This window comes from Scyliorhinus torazame, chromosome 14, assembly GCF_047496885.1.
Source record: "Scyliorhinus torazame isolate Kashiwa2021f chromosome 14, sScyTor2.1, whole genome shotgun sequence".
NCBI lineage: Eukaryota > Metazoa > Chordata > Chondrichthyes > Carcharhiniformes > Scyliorhinidae > Scyliorhinus > Scyliorhinus torazame.
In genome coordinates this window covers 24,535,866-24,561,172 of record NC_092720.1, presented here as the reverse complement: position 1 = coordinate 24,561,172, position 25,307 = coordinate 24,535,866, and the positions used below count along the sequence as shown (strand labels likewise).

Genomic DNA, 25,307 nt, shown 5'->3' with positions numbered 1-25,307 from the left:
ATACTTATAGAAGCTAATGATATCAGTGTTTTTGCTAGCTTCCTTTTGTAGTTCATCTTCGCTTTTTTTGATTCTATTTTTAGTAGCCTTTTGCTGACCCCTAAAGCTTTCCCAATCCTCCAGCTTACCACTAGCTTTTGCAGTATGATATGCTCTAGATTTTGCCTTTATGTCTTTCTTGATGTACTTGTTTAGCCGTAGAACATTTTTCTCCCTTTAATACCTCCTCTTCCTCTCAAGAATATACTTTAATTAAGAGGTGTTTAATATCTCCCTGAACATCCACCATTGTTCTTCAACTGTCCTCCCCTCAATTATTTGTGCCCAGTCTACTTGGGCCAACTTTTTCTTCAGGCCTGTGTGATTACCCCTGCCCAACGCTAAAACTCTAGTATGGCACTCTGTCCTCTCTCGCTCAATCTGAATTTGAAATTCTAGCATCCTGTGATCACTCCTTCCAAGAGGATCCTTAATGACAAGACTATTTATCAATCCTTCTTTCTTACATAAAGTTAAATCTAAGATAGCCTGCTCCATAACATATTGTTCCAAGAAACAATCCCTCATACACTCTATGAAATCTCCCTCGAGGCTACCCTTGCCAATTTGATTAATCCAGTCAATATGCATATTAAAATCACCTATGATTACTGTTGTGCCCTTCTCACAAGCCCTCATTATTTCTTGATTTATACTATATCCCACTTTGGAAGTATTGCTTGGGGGCCTGTAAATGACTCCAACCAGGAGTTTTTCCCTCTTTTTTATTTCCACCCATATCGATTCAACATCTTGATCCCCTGAATAAGATTAAATACATTAAATGCACACCGAATATTTCATAATGCATTATAGATATTTGCTTAATCATTTGTATATTGATAGAGCTATCATCAACTTCATGTGGTAAAAATAAAATAAATATTTAACTTTGAACACAGAGGGAGTGCACTGTTCTCATGGTCAATGTGAGCAATCGGCACGCACCTCACTTCACTTGCCTTTGCTTTACGTGTGGATCACTTCAGTCATACCGGTAGGAAAAAAAGTATGTGGATGGAAATCAGCGGAATGCGTTAACGCGGCGCGTGGGCAAGGTACAACAAAATGTCTCGTGGGCCCCACTCAGAAAGCAGGAGGGTCGCATGTGAATCGTGGGCCATAGGTTGCCCACCACTGATTTAAGGTCAGCCAAATTCAGAAGAGAGAGGTACATGATGAAATGTAGAGCTGGTGAAGATATCAGAGTTCGGGTAGATGAAGGTGGTATTGGTATTTTAAGAGAAGGATGAAGATTTTAAAGTGCAGGGAGACGGTAGACATTGGTGAGGTCTGCGGTGATGGTTGTACTGGATATTCTGGAGGATAGTTAATGGGTAGGGCCCATGTATGTCATGATCGGAGAAGGTGCAGTATAAATCCAAGCTCTGGTTCCATCTTCAGATGTCCCACCATGTTTCACAACTAGTACAGTTGCAAGTACAGTTACTGTTATATGGGCAAACATAAACGTAACTACCATGAAGAGACAGACGGAAGCAATGGTCCTTTCTGAGGATAAGCTGACTGTTCAGCTGTACATTTCCAGCAAATTGTGTGTTTACAACACGATAGGTAAATAACACGGGTGCGCTTTAACGGAAGCGAGGAGAAGCACTCAAGAAAGAAAGGGAAATAAATATATACCAATTGGGTGACATGGAAAGAAAGACGGCTCGAGTGGAGTTTAAACCAATGGGGCTGATTGGCCTGTTTCTGTGCCATCATTTTGGTGTAGCCAACTTAACTGGGAGGTCGTGAGCGTAGAACTGATTTTGCTGCTGCCAGTGCCACCCTCTGCTTGCAACATATACTGGCACTGCAATTCACGACACACTGATTAGGTGAGGTGCCAGAGGACTGGAGGACAGCATGGATTATCCCATTTATTTAAAAAAGGGAGAGGTAGGAATAAACCAGGAACTTGTAGGCCAGGCAGTCTAACCTCGGTCTTCGGGAAGTTATTAGAAAGAATTCTGAGGGACAGAATATATCTGCACTTGGATAGACACAAACTGGTCAGGGATAGCCAGCATGGATTTGTTACTGGAATGCCGGGTTTGACAAATTTAATAGAATATTTTGAGGAGGTGACCAGGAGTGTTGACGAGGGTGATGCATTTTGATTGGGTCTATATGTGGACTTCAGCAAGGCTTTTGATCAGGTCCTCATGGCAGACAGGTGAAGAAGATAAAGGCCCATGCGATCCAAGGCAAGTGGCATATTGGCTGATAGGCAGGAAGCGGAGAGTGATGGTAGAGGGATGTGTCTGTGACTGGAAACCTGTTTCCACTTGGGTTCTACAGGGCTCGGTGCTAGGGCTCTTGCTATTTGTGATGTACATTCATGATTTAGACTTAAATGAAAGGGGTATGATCAAGAAGTTTGCGGATGAAATAATAATTGGTAGGTTGGTAAATAGTGAGCAGGATAGCCACAGACTGCAGGAAGATGTCAATGGACTGGTCAGGTAGGCGGCGTGGTGACACAGTTTTTAGCACTGCTATCTCACAGCGCCAGGGACCCAGGTTTGATTTCAACCTTGGCTGACTGTGTCGAGTCTGCACGTTCTCCCCGTGTCTGCGGGGGTATCCTCCGGGTGCTCCGGTTTCCTCCCGCAGTCCAAAGATGTGCAGGTTAGGTGGATTGGCCATGCTAAATTGCCCCTTAGTGTCCAAACTTTAGGTGGGGCTACAGGAATAAGGCAGGGGTGTGGGCCTAGGTAGGGTGAATTTCGGAGGGTTGGTGCAGACGATGCACGATAGGAATTCTATGATTCTGTGTGAGAAGAGCAGAGGTACATGGAATTCAACCCTGAATTTTTTTATTCCTTTACCGGATGTGGCTGGTTAGGCCAGCCTCTATTGCCCATCCCTAGTTGTCCTTCAGAAGCTGGGGGTGAGTTGCCTTCTTGAAACGCTGCAGTCCTTGAGGTGTAGGTATACCCACTGTGCTGTTAGGGAGAGTTCCAGGATTTTGCCCCAGTGACAGTGAAGGAACGACAATATATTTCCAAGTCAGGGTGGTGAGTGAGGTAATGCACTTGTGGTGTGCTAACAAGGCAAAGGATTACACTATGAATGGAAGGACCCTGGAGTGCATATCCACTGATCCCTGAAGGTGACAGGGCAGGTAGATAAGGTGGGTAAGAAGGCAAACAGGATTCTTGCCTTTATTCGTCGAGACATAGAGTTCAAAAGCAGGCAGGTCATGCTGGGACTGTATAAAATGCTGGTTCGGCCACAACTGGAATAGTGCGTGCAGTTCTGGTCACTACATTAAAGGAAGAATGTGATTGCCCTGGATAGGGTGCAGAGGAGATTTACCAGGAAACTGAGCTGGAAGGTTCGAGCTAGGTGGAAAGATTGGACCGCAAGGTGCTGCCTCACAGTGCCAGGGACCCGGGTTCAATTCCTGCCTTGGGTTACTGTGAGGAGTTTATACGTTCTCCTTATGTCCGCGTTGGCATCCTCCAGGTGCTCCGGTTTCCTCCTACAATCCGAGGATGTGCGTACTAGGTGGATTGGCCATGCTAAAGTTGCCCCTTGGTGTCCAGGGATGTGCAGGTTAGGTTATGGGGTTACGGGAATAGGGGGAGAAGTGGGCATGGGTAGAGTATTCAGTCAAAGGGTCGGTGCAGACTCAATATGCAGAATAGCCCCTTCTGCACTGCAGGAATTCTATGATCCTATACCCGAGGTCCTTGATTGAGCCCAATAAACTACAGTCACCGGGTTTGTAAAAGTAGCCTTTTATTATGTACAATATTATAATTAAAAGGACAGAAAATGTAACTAACTATCAATGCCCCTTTCCCACATCTTCCCTTCCCAACCTGCCTCTCTCGCTCTCTCTCTTTATATATATATATATATATATATATATACATACAGACAAACAACACTGAGGGGAAAGAATGGTGGAAAGGGAAAGAAAATATTGATCAAAATAAAAGGATAAGGATCTTTGCTGCACTGGAATGACTTCCAGTCAATGTCTTTCTCAAGTTCAGGCTTTCATTTTGGTACTTTTTCCTTCTAGGCTTGGGATGGTTTTCTCTGGCAAGGTTGTCTACTCTCTCTGCAGAATGAGCATCACTTCAGGTTCACAGCAAAAGACGGGCCAGACATTCACTGCTTTCAGAACAATAGAGCAGTTCTTTCAGTGAGTGAGAGAGAGAGAGAGCGGGCGTTCCTTACACTTCCAAGGTCTAAACAGTTCTGCTAAGTTCTCTCAGAAAGCATCACAGAGGATCCAATCACTGACCATTGTCAGGTAGAACACTGCCCTTGGCCAACTCCCCAGTTACCAGTTAACCAATCGAGCCGATTCCCTTCAAAGCTGGTTCCTAAGATCCACTCGTGTGCCGAAGAGTCTGGCTTCTCCTTTCCACAATGTCCTGGCAAGCAGTTTCAACTTTGAATCTTCTGCTTAAAGGCGCATCCCGATTATAGGTCCGCGGACCAAAATAATTAAAGTCAATGGGAACGAAGGGAGTAAAAAGGCAGGACTCTTATAATAGGCTGGACAGGGAGGCACATGTTTCATTAGACGAGGGGTCAGTAACCAGAGGGCACAGATTTAAGGTAAGAGGTAGAAAGTGGAGAGGGGAGGTGAAGAGAATCCTTTTCACCCAGAGGGTGATGGGAGTCTGAGACTTACTGCCTGAAAGGCCGATTGAGCCAGAAACTATCGTAACATTTTAGAAGTATTTAGAAATTCAGTTGCACTGCCATAACCTCCAGGGCTATGGGCCAAGTGCTGGATAATGAGATTAGTGCAGTCAGGTCTTTGTTGACCAGCATGGACTCGATGGGCCAAATGGCCTCCTTCTGTGCTGTGCACGTCTATGAATCGATGATGTAGGAACGATGCTCGGGATTCTCCCCCAATCGGCAGGGTGGGCCGTACCGGTGCCAAGGTGTGGCGTGAGCACTCCGGCGTCGGGCTGCCTGGAAGTTGCGGAATCCTCCGCACTTCCGGGGGCTAGGCCGTCGCTGGAGTGGTTGGCGCTGTGCCAACCGACGCCCAAGGGCCTCCACTGGCCGGCGCGATGCGGCGCATGCGCGGGAGCGCCAGCGTGTTCTGGTGCATGCGCAGAACCCTGCGTGGTCCCCGCACGTGCGCAGGGGGTTTCTTCTCCGCGCCGGCCATGGCGGAGCTTTACAGAGGCCGGCGCAGAGGGTAAGAGTGCTCCCACGGCACAGGCCCGCCCGCAGATTGGTGGGCCCCGATCGCGGGTCAGGCCACCCCTCCCACCCCCCACCCCCCCCCCCCCCCCCCCGAGGACTCCGCAGGCTGCCCTCAGAGCCAGGTACCACCGGTATGGGCCTTGTGTATTTCACGCCGGTGGGACTGGCCGCAAACGGGTGGCCGCTCGGCCCAGCGGGGCCCGGAGAATCGGCGGGGGGGGGGGGGGGGGGGGGGGGCACTGCCAACGGCTCCCGACCGTCGCGACGTGATCCCCGCCCCCACCAAAATTCCGGCGCCGGAGAATTCTGCAGCCGGCGTCGGAGCGGCGGGGTGGGATTCACGCCGGCAATCCGCTGATCCGGAGGGGGGGTTGGAGAATCCCGCCCATTGGGTTGGAGCCTTGTGGCTTGAACTTTATGACATTGGCAGGATGTAAGATTTTACTTTGAAAGGTCTATAATCTGCTTCAGTAGAAGACAATCAGCTGGCAGGATTGGAGTCTAAAGCGCCTGTTTCACTAATGAATGTGAGCAAAAGTGGTATTTTTGATCTGTAGAATATTCTAGGCTTTATTCTCTAGGTTGTGTTCCTTTCTGCACAGCAGCGCAAACAAATGGCTGGGAAATCTAAATGAGCATTGCAGAAACTGCTCTTTGACCTGAGGTTACTCTCGCAGAAGTACATTGCATGCACTTTTGTTTTTGTAGAGAATTGCAGGTTTTTCTGATGATGCCTTGTGAATTGCAGTGCCAGTATTTGTTGCAAGCTCAGCAGGGTGCGGCACTGACATCGGGAAAATGAGTTCCTTGCTCACAACTTCCCAGTTAAATTGGCTACACCGGAACAACGGCACAGAAACAGCCAATCGGCCCCATTGGCCTATTCTGGCGTTTAAACTCCATTTGAGCCGTCCTTCTCTTCATGCAACCCAATTAGTTTAGATTTATTTTCCTTTCTTTCTCGTGTGCTATACCCAACTTCCTTTAAATTGCGGGTAAACTGTGTCAGCCAACTTTGGCGGTTTACAGTTTATCACCGATTATATACCCACGTCAAGGTCTGGACACAGAGCGCACAAAATGGTTTGACACAGCTTTGGTCTTTTGGCCTTTTTACCCCCTCTTCCTCTCTCTCTCTCTCTCTCTCTCTCTATCTGCCATGTCTCATTCTTGCCTTGGGATGGTCTTTCCGCCACACAGCAGGGGAACTTGGGGCATCCTTTATTCTGGCTGTTACACAATTAACCCCTCCCTCACCACAATCACCTTCAGCCCCGTGTGTGAGGACACCTTCCTTGATTAACCAGGAATAGTTTATGCGGCTGTTGCTAAACTTACATTTTTATGTAAATCATAGAAAACAAGGAGCAGGAGGCCCTTCGAGCTTGCTCCGCCATTCATTATGATTGTCCAACTCAATAGCCTAATCCCGCTTTCTCCACGTTCTCCAGGGGCTCCAGTTTCTTCCCACAGTCCAAGGATGTGCATGTTAAGTGGATTGGCCATAATAAATTGTTAGGTGGGGTTACGGGGATAGGGTGGGGGAGTAGATCTAGCTAGTGTGCTCTTTCGGAGGGTCGGTGCAGACTCGATGGGCCGAATGCCCTCCTGCACGATAGGATCCTATGATTCTCAGAATAGGATGAAGTAGAAAATCAGGGCAGGTGACAGATGTCAACTTGATACAATGGGGAACCAGGTTAAGTATAAAAATGTAGGGAAGTGAAATAGGAAATAAGAATGTCTAAGAGACAGTACGAAATTACATTGGCAGCTAACAGAAAAGAAGTGGGGCGGGGGGGGGGGGCCGGTGGAGGGTTTGGGAGAGTTGTCTATTGATTAGGGCCCAACATGATCTATTGGTGGAGACCGAAGGCATGACTCTATCTTTACCAAGGGTGAGGACTTTGTCAAAGCTGAGGTAAACAAGGAGGTTGTTGGGATACAGGATGGGACAAAGGTAGATTAAGATGACATGCAAAAAGGTCTGGCAGACTTAAAATACACCCTGTCAGAATGGGGGATGTATTACATTTCTTTGTCGCCTCAAAGAGGTGCCCACACTCTCGGATTCTTGTAAAACAGGGCGAGAGGTTTATTAAAGGTGTGGCTCATGCAGTCAAGATGGTGATTTGCTGAAAGCACGTGCAAAACCCTCTGCTGACGTCACTGGACATTATGTGAAGCATAACCAGCAAGAATGTATTCCAAGATACGTAACAGGATGCGTCCTAAGTGGTTGGAGGAAGTAAGGGTAGGAATTACGCTGGTGCTGATTCCAGCTTTGCACTCCTGCAGAGTTACAGAAGGTGGTGTTAAGGGCCTGCAACATTGGAAGTGTTCCAGCCTGATTCAACAGGTGGCCAAGGGACACGCCTGGCAGTGACAGGCCAGTCTGTTCTGTGCCAGTGATGGGGAAGCTTTCAGAAACAGTAATCCAGCAGAACATTTAATACCCACATAGACAGGTGTAGACTAATACCATCCTGACTTGTTGAGGAGAAACCATGTTTGACCAGCTATATTGAGTTATTTGATGAGGGAACAGAGAGGGTGAGTGAGGGCAGTAGAGTTGATGTGTATATGACTTTTATCTGGGTTCAGTACTCAGACAACGGATGTTTTGAGTTTGATTTTTGACTTTGATGTACAGGGCACAACTTTACGATTTGCAGTCGACACAAAACTTTGAAATATACCGTGCGCAAAGTAGTGAGAGTCTTCGAGAGGATTTGGGCTGGGGGAATAGGCAGACACAGGGCAGATGAATTTCAATGCAGAAGAGCAAGAGTTGATGCATTTTTTTGTAGGAAGAATGAGAATTTAAAAATTCTTCTGGCGCAGAAGGAGGCCATTTGGCCCGTCGTGTCTGCACTGTTTTTCCGAATGAGCAACTCGCTGAGCGCCGTTCTTCCATCTTCTCCCCGTAACCCTGGACGTCCTTCCTTTTCAGCTCACAGTCTAATTCCCTCTGGAAAGTTTCAATTGATCCTGCCTCCACCACACTCCCAGGGAATGCATTCCAAACCCTTCCCACTCTCTGTCTAAAAGGTTTCTCCTCATACCACTGTTGCCTCTTTTACTGATACAATCTATGCTCTCTCGTTCTCGAGTGGGAGCAGTTTCTCCTATCTGCAAATGGTGCATTGGAGCAGAGATCGGGGGACGATTGTGCACAACTCCTTAAAGGTGATGAACAGGCTGATGAGGCATCAATAAAGTATATGGAGTTCTGCGCTGTATATTTGAAGCATGGGGTTACAGTGAACCTTTATAAAGCACTGCAGAACCTGTCATAATATCCACTCATGTATATAATGAGATGCAGACAGCCAGTGATTGACACACAGGATGACCAGTAAGCACACAACACAGTGCAGCCAATCACCAGACAGGACACTACCACTATAAAGCCAGAGGGCACTAGGTTTCCCGCTCTCTCGGGACCCAGCCACGGAGACAGTCAGAGTCCACAAGCCAGCAAGTGCAAACCATGCGGTAGCTAGTAAGTCTGGTCAGGCTAATACAAGGTCTCCAGTCAGTTCAGTATAGTGTCGACCCACAGCTGAATATGTATATCAGTTCTATCTTTGAATTAAACAGTGTTGGATCTTCTCCAGTGTTATATGTCTGTTTCTAGCTTCCCTGCATCGAGTGCAGTCCACATCGAACCTACCTGCCTAACACATCACAACCCACCTGGAGTATTGTGTCCCAGTCAGGAGATTGCACTTTAGGAAGGACATATTGGTTTCAGAGTGGATACAGAAGGGATTCACTGAAATGGTTGCAGAGATGAGGGTTTACAGTCTTGTAGGTTTACAGAGCGGCACGGTAGCACAGTGGTTAGCACTGTGGCTTCATAGCACCAGTGACCCGGGTCCGATTCCCAGCTTGGGTCACTGTCTGTGCAGAGTCTGCACGTTCCCCCTGAGTCTGCGTGGGTTTCCTCCGGGTGCTCCAGTTTCCTCCCACAAGTCCCGAAAGACGTGCTTGTTAGGTGAATTGGACATTCTGAATTCTCCCTCCGTGTACCCGAACAGGCGCCGGAATGTGGCGACTAGGGGCTTTTCACAGTAACTTCAATGCAGTGTTCATGTAAACCTACTTGTTACACTAATAAAGATTATTATTCGGGCTAGTTAAGAGAAGCAGGTGCTGTTCTCCTTAGAGGACAGAAGGCTAAGAGCAGGTGGTATCAGGTGTTGAAAATCATGGAACATTTGGATACAATAAATGAAGAGAAATAGCTTCCAATGGCTCTAGTATTGAAAATCAGGGGGCACAAAGAAAGAGAGGCAACATTAAAAGCGTATTTCATGCAACACGTGGCTGGAATCTGGAATGCCCAGTCGGGTGGAAACAGATTTGATCGTAACTTTAAGACGAGAATTGGTCAAATACTTGAAAGAGAAGAAAAAAATGCAGCGCTATGGTGAATGAGCCAAGGAGAATCTAAACCTCTCTGAATTGCTCCTTGAAAGAGCCTGCACAGATTCAGTAGCTTCTTCTGGCAATAGTTCTCTGTTGTTTGCTTGACGGCTGACCTCTGTGCTGCCATGGTATTCTCCCGCAGTGGCCAAGTGTGCCATGGTGCATTGCTCAGGAGACACAAGAAGGACATTTTCTTGCCAATGGTGTGAAAATGGAGAAGTACAATGTGGATGAGGTTGGCTGATTAAGCATTTAGCTACTTCATGCACGGCAAATCTTTCCATAAACAGGAATTGCATTTTTGTTTTGCAGGTTAGATTAAAATGTTTTATTGTACATCCGATTTCTGGTTTTGGCTGTTTAATATAACGTCTAAACAACATAACGGGCTACAAAGCGAAGTATGTCTGGCACCCCTCCCCGATGAACTCAATGCATTCTATGCTCGGTTTGAGCAGGTAACCAACAATCCGCTGTCGAGTGCCCCAGCAGCCCATAATTCACCCATACCCACCATCACAGCTTCCGAAGTCAGATTGGCCTTCCTGAAAGCGAACCATCGGAAGGCGACGGGCCCGGACGGGATCCCTGGGTCGTGCACTCAGAGCCTGCGCGGACCAGCTGGCAGAGGTATTCACGGACATCCTTAACCTGTCCCTCCTCCACTCCGAGGTCCCCACCTGCTTCAAGAGGACCGCCATCATACCGGTACCAAAGAAGAACCAGGCAACGTGCCTCAATGACTACCGTCCAGTGGCCCTGACTTCAGTCGTAATGAAGTGCTTCGAGAGGTTGATCATGAAGCGCATCACCTCCATACTCCCAGAACGCCTTGATCCACTGCAATTTGCATACCGCTGCAACCGGTCCACATCAGACACCATTTCCCTGGCCCTACACTCATCCCTAGAGCATCTCGAAAACAAGGACTCCTACATCGGACTCTTATTTATTGACTACAGCTCCGCCTTCAACACCATAATCCCAGCCAAGCTCATATCAAAGCTCCAAAACCTAGGACTTGGCTCCCCACTCTGCAACTAGATCCTCGATTTTCTGACCAACAGACCACAATCAGTAAGAATGAACAACACCTCCTCCACAATAGTCCTCAACACCGGGGCCCTGCAAGGCTGCGTACTTAGCCCCCTACGCTACTCCCTGTACATACACGACTGCATGGCAAAACTTGGTTCCAACTCCATCTACATGTTTGCTGACGATACGACCATAGTGGGCCGGATCTCGAATAACGACGAGTCAGAATACAGGCGGGAGATAGAGAACCTAGTGGAGTGGTGTAGCGACAACAATCTCTCCCTCAATGCCAGCAAAACTAAAGAGCTGGTCATTGACTTCAGGAAGCAAAGTATTGTACGCTGATGCCCTGTCAGCATCAACGGGGCCGCGGTGGAGATGGTTAGCAGTTTCAAATTCCTAGGGGTGCACATCTCCAAAAATCTGTCCTGGTCCACCCACGTCGACGCTACCGCCAAGAAAGCACAACAACGCCTATACTTCCTCAAGAAACTAAGGAAATTCGGCATGTCCACATTAACCCTTACCAATTTTTACAGATGCACCATAGAAAGCATCCTATCGGGCTGCATCACAGCCTGGTATGGCAACTGCTCAGCCCAGGACCGCAAAAAACTTCAGAGAGTCGTGAACACCGCCCAGTCCATCACACAAACCTGCCTCCCATCCATTGACTCCATCTACACCTCCCGCTGCCTGGGGAAAGCGGGCAGCATAATCAAAGATCCCTCCCACCCGGCTTACTCACTCTTCCAACTTCTTCCATCGGGCAGGAGATACAGAAGTCTGAGAACACGCACGAACAGACACAAAAACAGCTTCTTCCCCGCTGTCACCAGATTCCTAAATTACCCTCTCATGGACTGACCTCATTAACACTACACCCTGTATGCTTCATCCGATGCCAGTGCTTATGTAGTTACATTGTATATGTTGTGTTGCCCTATTATGTATTTTCTTTTCTTCCCATGTATTTAATGATCTGTTGAGCTGTTCACAGAAAAATACTTTTCACTGTATCTCGGTACATGTGACAATGAATAAATCCAATCCAATCCATTTACAGTAAATAGCAGTAATAGATATTAATTAACTGATCGCAATATGTTCACATAAAGCACTGATTTTCTCACTTTCTTTCCTGGGTACGTTTGTAGATATTGTTGCGAATGCTTGGGACCCATTGTCTTAACTCCTCAAAGACGGCATTAACTACCCGAAAGAAAACAATACTATCATGGTGAAAATGTTTATTAGTGGGACTATTATTGGTGTCATAGTCAGCAGTTGTTGAGATCTGATGACCTTGTGAACCCCATGGGATCCTGTCACGTTGCTGGAATCCCAAGATCTTGGTTTCAAAAAGGAAATATCACAACAGTGGATATTTAAATAGTAAATCTTTGAGTCACATTAAAAATGCCAATCAGTCGCATTTAATTGTGTCCATTATATAAGTATTTAATGCAACAATAAAGCTGTAGAATCGCGAATCTAATTGTAGACTGGATTCCGCCAATTTTAAGAACAGTTTACATTTCAAACAAACTCTCCAAAGAGTGCATAATGATGTGTTTTATCGCAAAGTTGACCATTAGGTAAAGGACCATGTGGCATGTTCGCAGTGGAGTGGTTGGTCAGATTGAATTACTGGATTTCACCCCTAGCCTAATAGTGAAGGCATAGTGTATTTTAATAGGGCCCCCTTGTGGTACAAATAGTCTTTGGCATCACCATGATCTTGTGAAAATAATGCCGCTGCTCTCAGTTTCTGTGTGATTGTTTGGCGACAATTCTGCTTGTTTGACGACTGCCAGTTATCATGGGTTGCATCCTGTGGTAAGCATTATCTTACTGAGCCGCCGATCGTGGCTCTTTATACAGGTATGATGCGCTCACCTGAGTTGGACGTTTGTGGATCAATGCCCCACGCCAGAAACCTGAACAGAATATCTGAACTCTTCAGAGCAGTACTGACGGAACGCCCCATTGTTGACAGTGCAGTCTTTCTGATGAGGTGCCAGGCCAAAGCGAGGGACAGATGTAAAAAATCCCGTTGGCAATATTTGAAGAAGAGCATTGGGCATGCTCCCTGATATTTCTCAGTCGGTTTATCACTCTTTCATTACCGTTTGTGGAACATGTTCGGAGATTATCTGCCACATTTCCTGCATTAAAGCAGTGCCCATGCTTCACAAAGGGAAAAATAATTGGATGTGAAGGACTTTGGGACGTCCTCAGCAGTGAAATATGCTGTATAAATGCACGGGGCGGCACGGTGGAACAGTGGTTAGCACTGCTAATGTTTCACCAGGGACTTGCGTTCAATTCCGACCTTGGGCGACTGTATGGAGTTTGCATATTCTCCCTGTGTTTGCGTGGGTTTCCTCCGGGTGCTCCGGTTTCCTCCCACAGTCTAAAGATGTGCAGGTTAGGTGGATAGGCCACGCTAAATTGCCCCTTAGCGTCTAAAAGGTTAGGCGGAGTCACAGGATTAGAATGGGGGCATGGGCATAGGTGGGTGCGCTTTTGGAGGGTGGGTGCACACTCGCTGGGCCGAATTGGCTCGTTCTGCACTGTAGGGATTCTATGATTCCACAGATGCTGTCAGACCTGCTGAGATTGTCCAGTATTTTCTGTGTTTTGTTTCAGGTTCCAGCACCTACACTAAGTCCTTGTCCCAGTTGAGTGCTCCTGTGGGGCTGTGTATGTTGGTTAGATTGCCCTCTAGATGTGATCTGTGCTCATAGCTGCAGTAAGTAACAAGATATTGGAAGCTTTCTTATGATTAGTCCCTGGGCCTGTTTGAAACTTTATTCCCTGTGCCTCGACCCGTTCCAAAAGATCAGAGCGCTGCTGAAATAGCAAAGCTGGGAGCGTATCTCACTCATATTTAGAGTATCTCAGTATTGATGCTTGCTGATCCCACAGCGTGAATAATTTATTAAGGTTTTCCAGTTGCTGGCTGTGGGTTGGACAATTGGTCTCTGTACAGCAGATGTGCATCGCAGTAGTCCATTTGAATGGTTTTACTTCTGAACATTGGGCCTTTTATTCGTCTGTGTTTTGCAACTGTCAGTGTTTTTACAGACAACGGGGGATTTGATAGTAAGAGAGACTTGTATTTATTATTATTATTTGGTAAAGTGCCGCACACCAGACTTGTGAGCAAAGATGGAACCTGTGGAATAAAAGTGACCTAACCAAGACGGATACGGAATTTGCTGAGCAACAGGAAGCAAAGGGCGAATGGTTGTTTTACGGATCGAAGGAGAGTTCAGAATGGGATGCCCCCGGGATCGCGGTGAGGGCCCCACGCTTGTGGCCCTGCACTTTGTTGTACAGGGAATAGTTTCACAAATTGGCAGAGGACGCAAAACCTGCGTGTATCGCGAACCATGGTTTCTCTGTGAAGTTCAGGTTCTGGCCCATATATGTTCCCAGATACTGTCACTGTGCTAATTATTCAGAGACCCAGGGTAATGCTCGGAGGACCCGCGTTCAAAGCCCACCGTGGCAGACGGTGAAATATGAAATTTTTTAAAAACTGAAATTAAAACTCTAATGACAACAGTGGATTCATTAAAAAAACATCTGGGGCGGGATTCTCCACTCCCGCGCCGAAGTGCCCACGCCGTCGTGAACGCCGTTGAGGTTCACGACGGTGCAAAACGACCCCGATCCTGACAGATTCAGGCCCCGACAATGGGCTAGGATTGGGGCCGCGCCATCTACCCGCGCCAGGCCTTGTCGCCTCGTAAAGGCGACGCCGCATAGATGAAGCGGCCGGCGCCGCATAACTGGCGTCACCCACGCATGCGCGGGTTGGCCGGCGGCAACTCGCGCATGCGTGGTTGCCGTCCTCTCTGAGTATGCCCCGAAAGAAGATAGCGGACGGATCTTGCGGGGCCGCGGAAGGAAGGAGGTCCTCCTTCAGAGAGGACGGCCTGACGATCGGTGGGCACCGATCGCAGGCCATGCCACATTTGAGGTACCCCCCGGTGCAGGATCCCTCCTCCCCTTGGGAGAATCGCGGGAGGGCGTCGGACCGGCATCGCGGGAAATTTTGGCGGCCCAGGCGATTCTCCCAACTGGCGCGGGAGTGGAGAATCTCAGCCCTTGTTTGCTAACGCCCTTTGGGTAAGGAAATCTACCATCCTTACCCTGATCTGGCCTACATGAAATGTAGTTGACCTCTGAAATGGCCAAGCAAGCCACTCTGCTCAAGGGCAATTCGAGATGAACAATCCCATGAATTATTTTTTTTCAGGAAGTAGTGCAGTTGGACGACTAAATGTGGCAGCAAAAATCTAGTCATTCCAGGGTTATAGGTCAGTGGCATAACAAAGAACAAATGGCCGAGACAGAAAGCAAAGAGTTCTAGTAAAAGACTGGAGGAAAGTATTCCCCAAGAGTCGGCGTCCCCTATATTTATTTTGAGGTCTCTTGAGTTAGCAGACACAGCTCGATAATTTATTTAACAACGCAGTTAAGAGGAAAGCTCAGGCCATCATCAGTGATCATTCTCACTCTTCATAATCATCGGTTTTATAGGCTCCCTTTGGGCCTGTGCTTTAGAATGCCGATTGCTGGGAAAAATCTGTTCAAGAGGTCTTTTGTTCCCAGTTCCATAGGTTTACGATTAGTTGTATACCTCTTTCACTGAAGTGGCACGAACACAATGGGCTGAAAGGCATCCTTTGTGCTATATCATTGTATAATTCAGTGAGGTAACCAGGATGACAATTGTGTGACTGGCTGAAATGAAGGTAAATCTATTCCAATAAATTCCAGACACAGTCTAACTCGATCGGCAGACCTGAGAGATCAGGAAATGGCTCATGCCAAATTGACCCAGTGTGCAGAATGAGGATTGAGAGGGTGCCCAGCAAAAGGTTGTTTTTTGGGGCTCTAAGACAGAAATGTTGTGTATCCCATCCCAAACAAGCACAATTGAAATTTATTGTGCACCTGCAACTTAATTTTCAAAGCTGGCATCGTTGTTGAATGTACATTTTGCAGGGAATAGTAAAATTGCCAACTCATCAGACTGTCAGTTGCTGATGGTAAGCCTCAAGTAAACTTGATGCTTAATCATCTATTTGGAAAAGGAAGTTCACATGAAGGTAACTGGCTAAAGTGAGATTGTGTTCATATTTAATTTATGTATGCATAGCCATAGACACTAGAACTGGTGCCGAACATGACGTAGACCATTTCCCCCCCCATCTTCTCCCTCAAAATACAATGCCTCTCCCAGTCTTAGTTCAGGCTCCTTTTGAGGGCATATTAATCAGATGGTTGTGCCATCAAGTGTCAGTGTTTGAGCCAAAAGGTAGCTTCCTTTTGGGGCATATTAACTTACTCTTTCTACTGACCAGTTGAACGGTGCAGCAGCTATTCTGTCGCAAAATATGGAATTTTTTTGAGAGGATTATTGGTCCAAATTAAAATTTTCGATATACTCAGAATGGTTCTTCATTTTTCTCTGCTAGTCTACGGTAGCACAGTGGTTAGCACTGTTGCTGCACAGCACCAGGGTCCCAGGTTCGATTCCCGCTTGGGTCACTGTCTGTGCGGAGTCTACACGTTCTCATCCTGTCCACATGGGATTCCTCCGGGTGCTCCGGTTTCCTCCCACAAGTCCCGAAAGACGTGCTTGTTACGTGAATTGGGCATTCTGAATTCTCCCTCTGTGTACCCGAACAGGCGCCGGAGTGTGGCGACTAGGGGATTTTCACAGTAACTTCATTGCAGTGTTACTGTAAGCCTACTTGGGACAATAATAAAGATTATTATTATTATTTTTATTATGGGCATGCATTGCCTTTGCTCATTCAAGACTGGGCCAATTCCCCTCCACGCTTAGGCCAATGTAAAGCAGAAATACATATTGATGTCATATTTCTGTTGTCTAGGTGTAAAGCTCATCTCCATGTAGACACTCGTTTAGCTCACTGGGTTAAATCGCTGGCTTTTAAAGCAGACCAAGGCAGGCCAGCAGCACGGTTCAATTCCCGTACCAGCTTCCCCGAACAGGCGCCGGAATGTGGCGACTAGGGGCTTTTCACAGTAACTTAATTGAAGCCTACTCGTGACAATAAGCGATTTTCATTTTCATTTCATTTCATGCAAGGTTCACCATTCATCCGCTGCAAAGCTGCACTCTTTCAGAAGATCTGGTACATGTCCATTTACCACTGTTAACTGTCAAAGACACTTTCCAAGCCAACATGAGATCAATTCATCTACAGCTAACAATGAAATGGACACATTCCTAATTGGCAAGGGAGCTCTTATAGTAGATTCAGCTCACCCATTATGCAGCCTAGATGGTTTGGTAATCATCACCATAGTCTCGTGCCAATGGGGGGGCCATTTTGCACTAACTCCCTGGGCAGGAATCCCATGGATTGGGGTGGAATGCTGGTTTAATGCTTCACCTTATCTTAATTTAGAGGAGAATAAGTTCAGTTACCCAACAAAAGGGTTAAGTTAAAATTGCCCCCTATATCTCTCAGCTGCAAGGGCGGCACAATGGTGCAGAGGTTATCACTGCTGTCTACGGCGCTGAGGACCCGGGTTTGATTGCGGTCATTGTCTGTACAGAGTTTGCACATTCTCCCCGTGTCTGCTTGAGTTTCACCCACCACAGCCCAAAGATGGCAATTTGGCAATCTTGGACACTTAAGGGCAATTTATCCTGGCCAATCCACCTAACCTGCACGTCTTTGGACTGTGGGAGGAAACCCGGAGGAAACCCACGCACACACGGGGAGAACGTGCAGACTCCGCACAGACAGTGACCCAAGCCGGGAATCGAACCCAGGACCCTGGAGCTGTGAAGCAATTGTGCTATCCACAATGCTACCGTGCTGCCCGGTAGCAGGTTGGGTGGATTGGTCATGCTAAATTGCCCTTTAATTGGAAAAAAATAATTGGGCACTCTAAATTTATAAATACATTTGTTTAAAAAACGTAATGAAATATCTCCAGCCCAGTAGAACTCCACACGGTGTAGGGTTCATGTAGAGTGTAAATTTTACAGCTAACTTTACAACATTATAAATCTTACACAAGTGTTACCCATACCCGGTGAAGAAATGAGGAGATCGAATGTCTGGTATTGGGTCGGTGTGTTGTTAATTTGCAACTTAGAGGGCAGTGTCCACTCTCGAGTTCACATTCTGCTTTTTTGGCAGTCGCCGTGCGCAATTGCTCAGCTTTGCAAACAACATGTTCTTAAATGACCTGCATAGAAAAAAATAAATCAACGGATCCAGGCATGCGTTCAATGCTGACAAGCTCAGCGTGCTTTCCTTTATGTAGTAAAGAGCAACCCGAGTGGAGCACTGATAGGCGCCTCGCGTCTGACTAAGTGTGTATGGGGTTCTGGCAAAGTGAAAGGGGACAAAGCAAATAAAGAACACAGCCAGCACAAGAAAGACATTGAAGTTGACTTTCCTGGCCTGCCTGGGGCTGCCCCTCGTTTTCCGATACGATTTATAAAGCTCTCTAGTTATCAGGAAATAGCACACGACTATTAATATCAAGTTACTCCAGAATATGATCTGGCAGACAAAGGTGACCATTTCGTGCCACTTTAGGCCTAGCTCAGTTTTGAAAGAAGAGCATTTGCGCTCATTTTGTGACATGCTGTTCCCCTTGTGCAGTACCATATTGGGCAGCACCAGGAGAAACATACACAGCCATACAGTCACCGAGAGAATCTTTGCAGTCCTGGGTCTGCACGTGCCAGAGTGGCCAAACGGTTTTGCTGCTTTCTGATAGCGGTCCGCACTTATCAGCCCCAAAAATATAATGCTGATGTACATTGTCAAGTAGAACACGACCGAAGTGACTTGACACACAAAGACTTGAAGTCCTGGCGTTCTGAAGCTTGACCCGATCGCTATTTTAAACGGAAATGTCAGCGTCATCAGGAGATCAGCCACTACCGTGTTCTTAAGGTACACGATGAAGTTTGACTTGCTCGGTATTTGAAAGAACACCCAGATGGCTAGGCTGTTCATCAGGAGGCCAGCAGTGAAGAGGACCGTATAGAGCACGGAGAAAATCACCTGGCTAATTTCGCGGCCTGGTGCACACTTGTCTTCCACCGTGGTGTTTGAATAGTTGGAGAAGCTCTCCGCTTCGTTCAAAGCCATTTCTAAACCAGCAAAATTAAAAAGAAAACACAGTGAGAGGGATTTAAGCTGCAGTGTTTCATGTTCAACATATCCTGCCCTGGATTACAACCAGCTCTGGATTACACCTGAAGAAATGGAGTCCCATTGACTATTATATAGCTATGGCACAACATATATTTAACCAAACTATACGCTGACAGCTAGCTCTGATGATGTAGAGAGCCATGGGACTGTATTTTTCTAATCTTAATGCTAACATTTATTTTGAAAGGACAGGCACAGTTCCCACAAATTGTACAAGTTTGCTTAAATTTAGGTAACTTTTTTAATGCAGACCTATGAAAATGAAAATCACTTATTGTCACAAGTAGGCTTCAAATGAAGTTACTGTGAAAAGCCCCTAGTCGCCATATTCCGGCGCCTGTTCAGGGAGGCTGGTACGGGAATTGGTATTGAGATATACCTGTTTTTAAGTATTCTTTGACAATCCCCAACTTGAAGAAACATTGGCAATTAAGTATTCGTAACTATTTTTTCCATAACTGGGGACGGTTGACTAATATGTCCCATTGACGGACCAAGAAAAATGTGGAAACCTCTGAGTAACTGTTTGAATCAGTGCCCTCAAATGTTTCCTTTATTCCTAGTTTCAAAATTGGTAGTTAGACACTTAAAAACAAGCATTTTGGCTCTGACTTTTAACACGAAAACGAACGGCAAAATAGACCTGAATTGAAAAACCCCACCCCTGAACACGGCACTGCCCATTCTGGTGGGGGAGGGGGGTAGAATTGGGCTGTGCTAGGATTCGCTCATGCAGATATCTTTGGGCGCGATTCTCCAAAATGGAGACTTAGGGTGGGATTCTCCGGCCGTGTCCGCCCGGCGACTGGAGGATCCCGCCCGAGGTCAACGGGGGTCTCCATTGTCCGCCTCTCTCCCGTGGCTTTCTTGCGGCGGGCGGGGGCAGAAGAATCCAGCACTAAGTGTTTGCGCCATCGTGAACGCTGTCGCGTTTCACGACAGCGCAAAACGGGCACGGGGACTACCGATTCTGGCCCCACAGGGGGCCAGCGCGGCACTGGAGCGGTTCATGCCGCTCCAGCCTCCCTTCCCGGCGCCAAATGGGCACCGCACCAACCCGCGCATGTGCGGGGTACGTCTTCAGCGCGCCGGCCCCGACGCAACATGGCGTGGGGGTTCAGGGGCCGGCCGTGCAACAAAGTAGGCCCGGGGGGGAGAGGCCGGCTCGCCGATTGGCGGGCCCCGATCGCGGGCCAGACCCCATCGGAGGCCCTCCCTTGGGACGGAGCCTTCCCCACCCCCACAGGCCGCCCCCCGACTCTTCGCGCAGAGTTCCCGCCGGCAGCGACCAGGTGTGGCCGGCGCCGGCGGGACTCTGCTTTTTCCGCGCGGCCACTTGGCCCATTCGGGCCGGAGAATCAGCGCGTGTAGCGGCCCGCGACCGGCGCCGCGTCAGACGCGCCGGCGCAAATGCCGCCGATTCTCCGCATCTCGGAGAATCGTGCGCCCGTGGCACGGGTGCGGCGATTCTCCGGTCCGGCGCGGGGTTCGGAGAATCGCGCCCTTTAGCTGTCTCAAATCCTGTGTGATCTTGGTCACCTGGCTGCTGGAAACACAAACTGCGCAGTTTAGACCAGGTAGGAGCAAGTCTGAACTTGGTGCAGTCTTTTGGACACCCAAGGAACACTCCAGGAGATTTGAATATGGTCTTCGGACATCTTTGTGGGAGGTCAGGTGCCCAATGTGGGAGGTCAGGTGCCCTTTGGAATTGTTAAAATTAGGCATGAGTGTGCATGAAAAGGGTATAAACTAATTAACTGTCAAGCTCCAAGAATTGTTCACAGACTTGTCAAAATTCACTGCTGTCAGAATTGTCAAAAGTGTCGAGAGGAAATTTCTGTGGAAGCTTTCAGGTGCTCACTGCCATGCTTCGCACCTGCAGATTCTGCACCGTTTGATAATTTCGGCACACACATGTCTTGCTTTGCTAATTTGGTAGACTTTACAAAGGGGTTTGAAAGGGCACCAAAGCAGGATGGGACTAAACAGCAGATTCCAGCCGGTCAGACTTAACTGTAACTTAAAAGCCCGACAGTAATCTTTTGAGAACTTTGGAATATAATGAAGTGGTGTCCCTTTCCCCTCGCCACTCCTCGAGACTCCTTGATCTCCTGCACCTTCAGTCTTGACAGGATTTAAGTTGGATCGCTCCTGGATGATTGACAGGTCTTGGTGAGATTTATGTAGCACGATTCAGTGGAGTACATAACAGCAGTGAGATACGCATAGCAAACATGTGCGTTTTGGTTGGGTCAAATTTCCCAGACATCAGACAGAAAAATGTGCCTGGTTCTTGTCTTAGAAAGAAAGAACATCCCAGTTTCATCATTCCAGTTGATCCCTCAGCCAATGATGTCGTTTTTGAAGCGTAGTCACTGTTCTATGCAGAAACCACAGCAGCCAATGTATGTCCAGCAAGCTCCCACAATCCACAATATAACAATAACCTGATCATCTGATTTTTAGTGATGTTGGTTGTGGGATTAATATTGACTAAGACACTGGGAACACTTCCCTACTCGTCTTCAAAATAGTGCCATGGAATCTTATACATCCACACGAGAGTGCAGATGGGAGTGAGAGGAAAAGGAATTTTATGTCTTGTCAGCGGACTGATGTAATCACCGAGTCCTTACATTGCAGAAGGAGACCATTTGGCCAATTGAGTTTGTACCGACCCTCCAAAAGAGCACTCTACCCAGGTCCATTCACCCATCCACCCGCCCTCTACCCGTAACCCCCTAACCTGTACATCCCTGGACACTAAGGGGGTAATTTAACATGGCCGATCCACCTGACCTGCGCATCTTTGGACTGTGGGAGGAAACCGGAGCACCCGGACGAAACCTATGCAGACACGGGGAGAATGTACAAATTCCACACAGACCGGAATCGAACCCGGGTCCCTGGTACTGTGAGGCAGCAGTGCTAACCACTGTGCCAGCGTGCTGCCCTATTGTGATGATTTTGTTGTTACATTAAGTATTCTCATTCGGATTACATGATGCCAGAAAGTGTAAACCTATAACCTTGATGGGTTTGTTTTGTTACGCAGTGGTTTTATGTCCTAACCTTTTTGAAACAACTTGTGTTGAGTGTAAGGTTTGCCTTTCGGACAGGAAACATGCCAGAGCAGTTTGTTGGTAGGGAAGGTGGGGCAGGCGGAAAGGTGGGAAAGTTGGACAAGCCGACATAGCTTGGTCTTAAAGAAAAATGTAAAGATCGGGGGAGGAAAGGAGTTCGGGAGAGCGTAGGCATGGGCTGAGAGCTAGTACAGGTCTTGAAGATGATGGATGAATGCAACGGAGTGCAGATCAGAGTATAGTTAAGCTGCAGGCTCGTTGGAGTTTCTGAAAGAGTCGGTGGATAAGGGAGTTCAACAAGAAAGATGTTGAAGCAATTGCGGATGGGGGTGGGGGGGTGGATTTGATATTCATTTCCGAGTGTAAATGAGCGATGATATGGTTTTCACAGTTTTAAGAGTCACTTGAATATCAGGCGGCTTGATTTTGAGCCCCTGGCAGGGTCAGGAAAGAAGGCGGACAGGCGCTCAACACAGAAGTTCCTCACCTCCATCCCACTCCCAGACCATTTACACAGAGGTGGGCAGGGGATGGAGATGGGCCGGGCTGTCTGCTTGCATGCCCCAGTTAGCCAATTAAGCTGGCTAACGGCCACTTAAGACGAATATAGGTGCTCCGACTCTCCCAGGGGGTGAGGGGCCAGTTTGCCTGCCTTAAAGCAGCCTCTGAGCGGCCAACCGGGTGGGGGGGCTGGGGGAGAGATAGTGGTCTCGACTGCCTTCCTGCCTGGATACATCAACAGCCGCAGGCCACACTGCAGCGGCTGTGAAGAACGTTTTTTTTAAATTGCAAATTTTTAAAGAAGTATAGAGAGAGGGTGCCTCCATTTGGAAACACCCTCCTCCTCCCGAACCTTCCATGATATCCCGCTGCTCCTTACAAGTTTGAAGGCCTCCAGCTTGGAGGACCTGCACACCATCCTTAATTAGACAGTGGATTTGTCCTTTGCCAATTAATTGCCCCCCCTGGGGAAGATCACGATGACTGTTTCCCACATGAAGTGGACATTGGACCTGATGGCTGAGTTCAGAAAGCAGCAAATAAAATCCATTCCATGTGTACATAGCGCCCCGTTTTCCATTCTAACTCTATTTGTATAATTGATCACATCTCAATGTGCATGCTAGGTATTGATCCAGGGCAGGCACAGTGCTAGGAGAAGAAAACTATCCATCAGCAAAATTTAAAAAAAATAAATTTTTAGAGTATCCAGTTATATTTTTTTCCAATTAAGGGGCAATTTAGCATGGCCAATCCACCTAAGCTGCACATCTTTGGATTGTGGGGGGGGGTGAAATCCACTCACTCCACACGGACAGTGACCCAAGGCCGGGATTCGAACCTGGGTCCTCAGCGCCGTTCCACGAGCTAAATTTAACAGGATGGAGGCAATTAAACAGAAATGTCACAAGCGAGGGGAGGTGGGGGCGGAAGGAGGGAGGGGGATCAAAGCTCTAGACAGCCTCTATAGAGTGTCAGAGACATCTTAATCTTGACAGGGTAGATGTTGAGAGGATTGTGATGAACGGTTACTGCCTTATCATCATGTAAAGTGATGTCCCCTTTAAGACCGGGCTTGGAACCCAGGGGCCTCTGGCTCCGCCCATCTGTGAGCCATATATAAAGGGCTGCCTCATGGGCTGTGTAGCAGTCAGCACTTGTCTCAGCTCTAACATAGTTCTTAGTCTAATAAAGTCTTCTTTACAGTTTAATCTCTAAGCTTCGTTATTGAGGGTACCTCAAGGATGTTTCGTCTTGTGGGAGAGTCTGGGACCAGAGAGCATAATCCCAGAGTAAGGGGAATTCTTTACCACAGAGGGCTGTAGAGGCCAGGTTGTTAAGTGTGCTCAAGGCAGAGATAGATAGATTTCATCAGTAAGGGAATCGAGGATTATGGCAGGAAAGTGGAGTTGAGGATTATCATATCAGATCAGTTACGATCTCATGAATGAGGGAGCAGATCCGCTGGCCGCCTTCAGTCTCTATGTCTTCTGGTCAATCCATTAGCAATCATTTGCAATGCAGAAGTTGTGTGTGGTGGGGGGGGGGGGGGTTTATGTAGTAAAAACAGAAAATGTTGGACAATCTCAGCAGGCCTGACAGCATCTGTGGAGAGAGAAGGGAGCTAACGTCTGGATGACTCTTTGTCAAAGCTCTTTGTTATGCAATAGCTGTTTCGGACAAAGAGAAAGGAACCTTTGGGTGCAGACATCATTCTGTACACAGGTACGGCACTGCCCCGCACCCCCCCCCCCCTCATCTTTGCTGAAGTTTGAATTGGTGCTGCATGAGCTGGTTTCGCTCCATTAATTAAGCCAACTCAAGTTGTTTGAAACAAATATGGCTGCATACACTCTTTTTAAAAAGTTACAAACTGTCATTATTCGATTAATCTTTTTGTCTACTACTGCACGTACTGTATACATTCCCTTGGCTGCAGAAAAATGCTCTTCACTGTACTTCGGTACATGTGACAAAAGATCAATCGATCAATCCTGTTTTCAAAGCTCAGAATATTCCAGCACATTAGCCTTTGTGGAAATTATACTAATATAACTATACCAATATATAACCTTTGTTCAAAAAGCAGGAAGGATACGTATTCAAAACAATATAAAATTAGTGTAATTAATGATTGGTACCTTAGCAATTGCTCATTTTAGCCACTCTTTACCGCTGTCTGAGTTTTAAAAAATAAATTTAGAGTACCCAATTCATTTTTTCCAATTAAGTGGCACTTTAGCGTGGCCAATCCACCTACCCTGCACATCTTTAGGTTGTGGGGGTGAAACCCACGCAAACACGGGGAGAATGTGCAAACTCCACACAGACAAGTGACCCAGAGCCGGGAGCGAACCTGGGACCTCGGCGCCGTGAAACAGCAGTGCTAACCACTGCGCCACCGAGCTGCCCTCTGTCTGTGTTGTTTAATCCAGAAAACCGTGCTATCAATGTGCACATTTGATTAAATCTTCCATATACATAAAAACGTAGCTGCAAATTCTCTCTTGGGTTTCTGAAGGTAAAGATTTGAATTTGTTACCTGCTTGGTCCCAGTCTGATGCTTCCGTTTGATGAGGATGTCCACGGTGTCAGGTTGTCTGACCTCTGAGTGGCAAGACAAAGCCTGGTGTCTGTTTAACTCGAAGTGTTCGAGAAGGAGTTCCTCATCCTTCTGAGGAGTTGTTTTTTATTTTGGTCACTTGGAGGCAATGGCCTACTGCCTCATGAGTTGCAGTTCTGCTTTTCCACTTCGATTGTGTAACTCAGATGAAAAGGTTTCCTA

At 47.3% G+C, this 25,307-nt stretch overlaps 2 protein-coding genes across 4 annotated transcripts in view; one reads left to right on the top strand and one right to left on the bottom strand.

The window, feature by feature from the left end:
* Positions 1 to 25,307, top strand: part of LOC140389583 (mediator of RNA polymerase II transcription subunit 12-like protein) — a 731,598-nt gene that overhangs the window by 496,581 nt on the left and 209,710 nt on the right. The gene's annotated exons all lie outside the window — the stretch shown is intronic.
* p2ry12 (purinergic receptor P2Y12) lies at positions 12,140 to 25,188 on the bottom strand. The gene is made up of 2 exons (XM_072473829.1): positions 25,065 to 25,188; positions 12,140 to 18,874 (listed from the first exon to the last, which is right to left on the bottom strand). Exon 2 carries the CDS (start codon positions 18,870 to 18,872, stop codon positions 17,859 to 17,861), a length of 1,014 nt encoding a protein of 337 aa, XP_072329930.1. The 5' UTR covers positions 18,873 to 18,874; positions 25,065 to 25,188; the 3' UTR covers positions 12,140 to 17,858.

Bases quoted from the DNA above. Each gene is read 5' to 3' on its own strand.
- p2ry12 (XM_072473829.1), bottom strand. From the start codon at position 18,872: ATGGCTTTGAACGAAGCGGAGAGCTTCTCCAACTATTCAAACACCACG.